Here is a 3,158-nt window from a genome sequence, read left to right as displayed (position 1 = left end):
AGCAGGTAGGGTGCTTGCCCTCCATTTCCCTATTTCCAAACACAGATGGATTGTGCAGATTCTTACAGCTTAGCCTGGCTTCCTTGAGGCTTTGGTGGGGTGGGGTGGGGAGTCCCAGAAGCCTCTTTATGAAGAGGAGCTCCACTAAGCCCTAGGGATGGATTTCAGTGCCTGAGGCACATCAGCCCCATTCCACTTTGGGAGTAAGAGAGATCTTGAGGCTAGAAACCTCGAATGGTTTTTGGGTAAGTTTTCAATTAAGGCTTTCAGGTATTTTGGGAGGGTGGTGGCAGAGACTCTAGCCAGACTGTCCATCTTCTCTGTTCCCTGTCACTCAGCATCATGAGTTTAAGATGCTGTAGCACCATGAGGCTGATACATAAAATATTATATAAAAAAAATATATATTCTCAGGGGATGCTAGGCTTCTAAGCACATTGGGAAAATTCCTAGGATGCCATGGTGGTGTTTCTGCCACTGAGTTATTACTCTCTCCCCTTTCCCAAGGGCAATAGTAGCTCTGAATTCATGCTAGTGGAGTCCGGGAGGGAAGGGCCACAAGGAGAGTCCATAGCCCTAGTTGGAGGCTTGTCTAACTTCTAAATTGCTGTTTGCAATAAGACAAATCGCTGTCCCGCAAATAATACAGGAGGGCTGGACCAATGGTTTCTTACCAGAAGTCCAGTTCTGGGCACACGATCTGCCCAGCCTCCATCCAGTGCCCAAGGGAGGAGCTCCAGACATCCAGAAAAAGTGTCATCCCTTTCCTCGGACGGTGGCTCCTGTTCCCCAGCCACATAGGCTGAGACCCACCTCTGGGCGCAATTAAATCATCTTGTTGAGGCTTCTTGGGGAGTCCATTTTTTATTAGCTCAAAACCAGTCCCTAAATAATTTTATGTACAAAATATAGAGTTTTCCGGCCATGAAATCTCATCAATAAATACAAATGTATAAAACAAAGGAGAGGTCATATAATTTACCATATCAAACTTCATTTCAAAAGACATCATACAATTTACAAACCCGATTTTTTCTTTTTTTTAAAAGACGCATGGCGCTCCAGGCCCGGGCGGCACTGGACGCGGGGAGGCTGGGGCAGTGCTCCCGAGGCCCGGCCAGGCTTTCCCAGTTCACAGCCGGGTCTTCCACCCCCGGGAGGTCAATGGCTCTGAAAAGTGCAGGATGAGAAGGCAGAGGATCGCCTTCGCGGGTTAAGGCAGAGCGGAGCGCCCTGAAATCGCGGATTTGTTAGGGAGTAGAGGCGGAGTCTTTGGAGCTGGGCCAGGGGACAAGCGCTGAGAGACCAAACACTGGTTTAAATCACATTGGGGGAAGGATAAGAGACAGACCGACAGGCAGACAGACTTGAGCGAAGGTATCGCGACCAGAGATGAGCGTCTCTGGCGGTGTAGTGCTACCATTTTTCTCGTCCTTAAACGAGATTTTGGAGTGGCAGCAGGGAGGGGAATAAACGTGCACAACTTGCACGCCCATCTCGCCAAGGCAGCGGCAAGGCTTACATGACTGGTGTGGCACCGGCACCGAGCGCCCGAGGATCCAATTCAGCCTGTTGCCCCGTCGGTTGTCTGAGACAGCCGCGGGTAGCAAGCAAGAGGCAGGCGGAGTAAGTGCGTTTGAGGGCCGCAGCCGCTGCCCACCTTAGACGGCTCTGGCTGCCTCCCTCTCTCCCAGCACCCAGGCCAAGTGACCAACTGGTCCCTTCACAGAAAGTCTGCGAAAGCCTGAGCACCCGAGCACTGGCAGGCAGGGGAAGCAGACACACGCAGCCCGGGGCGCTCCTCTAGCGAGGTGGCGGGGCTCAGGCTGCCAGCCTGGGAGGCCGGCGAGTAAAGGGAGCCCCAGTCCCCGGCGGAACCGCCGTCTGGGCTGCCCAGCTCCCCGTAGGGCGGCGCTGGCGGCTCCAGCCCGTAGAAGCTGTGGTCTGCTATGCGCAGCGTCTGAGTCAGCGCCCAGATGTAGTTGTGAGCAAAACGCAGCGTCTCAATCTTGGTGAGCTTCGCGTCGTCGGGGAAGGTGGGAAGGACGCCGCGCAGCGCGTCCAGGGCGGAGTTGAGGTTGTGCATTCGATTGCGCTCGCGGTCGTTGGCCTTTTTGCGCCGACTCCGTCTTTGCTTGCTCAATGCCAACTCGTTCTTGGGCCTGCTGCGCCCCCCACGTCGCGCCCGGAGCTTCCTCTGCGGCCCTCGGCAGTTGCCCCCTTCCGCCTCCGCGCAGTCCCTGGGAGTGAGCATGGGGCTGGGCGGGGCGGATGCGGCGCAGGACACTTGGTGGTCTGAGGCTCTGGGGAAGGGCTGCTTCATCTCACCGGTCACTTGGACAGTGGGTGAACCCGAAGGATGAGGCGCCATCCTGCGGCGGGGTAAGAAGGAAATGTAAGCAGGGCTCAGCTACCGGGCACAGTCCGGGATCCCAAAGCCAGGTGGGAGAAAAACCAAGAAAAGAGTCACCCCCCGATCTCCCCGCCGGATCAGAGGGCCCCTCTTCCCCCGCCAATTCCTTCACAGTCTCTAAATGTTACCTAGTTCTCCCAGCTCAAAAGATAGAGAGCGGCGAGCAGCGAGAGCCGCGGGGAGCTGAGCAAGCCTTCACCACCTCAAGTTCAAATGAGCTGCAGGCGCCCCCGCCTGGGAGCTGTGGCAGCTCTAAGACGAGAAGAGGGAAAGCGGTCCCAGCCTCTGTCGCTCCCTCTTTACTCTGCGGTGAGACCGCAGGGATTTCCTGAACCGCAAGTCGTGTGCCCCTTGGCACGCTTTATCTGCTCGGCCCGAGCCAGGAGCGTGCCTGCCGGGCTGCTGCCCCGCGCCACCGGCCAATCAGCGCCAGGACCCGGGGACTGCGCCACGCGAGCCTGCTCCTCCCCAGCAGGGCACAGCTGGATTCCGGACAAAGGGCGGGAGGTCGGGGGAGGGGAGAGCCGCTCTGTTTGCTCTATCCTGCAGTCTTGGTCCCAGTAACTCTGGGTTCCTCAAAGGGCCTCGCCCAGTGGAGTCGCGTCTGGCCATTCCTTTTTTCTTGTATCCTTTCTTTGGCACCAATCCAGAGTCCTTCTTGGTACCCCACGGGGTTTGGGGATGCCTGTACGATAGGCTGATCCCTCTGTGTTACCACGAGGAAATTTAGGCTCTGAGAGGAAGG

At 56.7% G+C, this 3,158-nt stretch overlaps 1 protein-coding gene across 1 annotated transcript; it reads right to left on the bottom strand.

Moving 5' to 3' along the window:
- Positions 1-1,723: 1,723 nt before the first annotated feature.
- On the bottom strand, positions 1,724-2,604 carry NEUROG3 (neurogenin 3). The gene is made up of 2 exons (XM_053586302.1): positions 2,542-2,604; positions 1,724-2,372 (listed from the first exon to the last, which is right to left on the bottom strand). Exon 2 carries the CDS (start codon positions 2,369-2,371, stop codon positions 1,724-1,726), a length of 648 nt encoding a protein of 215 aa, XP_053442277.1. The 5' UTR covers position 2,372; positions 2,542-2,604.
- Between the last annotated feature and the right edge of the window lie 554 nt (positions 2,605-3,158).

This window comes from Nycticebus coucang, chromosome 3 (genome assembly GCF_027406575.1).
Source record: "Nycticebus coucang isolate mNycCou1 chromosome 3, mNycCou1.pri, whole genome shotgun sequence".
Lineage (NCBI taxonomy): Eukaryota > Metazoa > Chordata > Mammalia > Primates > Lorisidae > Nycticebus > Nycticebus coucang.
The sequence above is the reverse complement of the archived record's forward strand: the minus strand, read 5'-3'. Positions and strand labels throughout refer to the sequence as shown.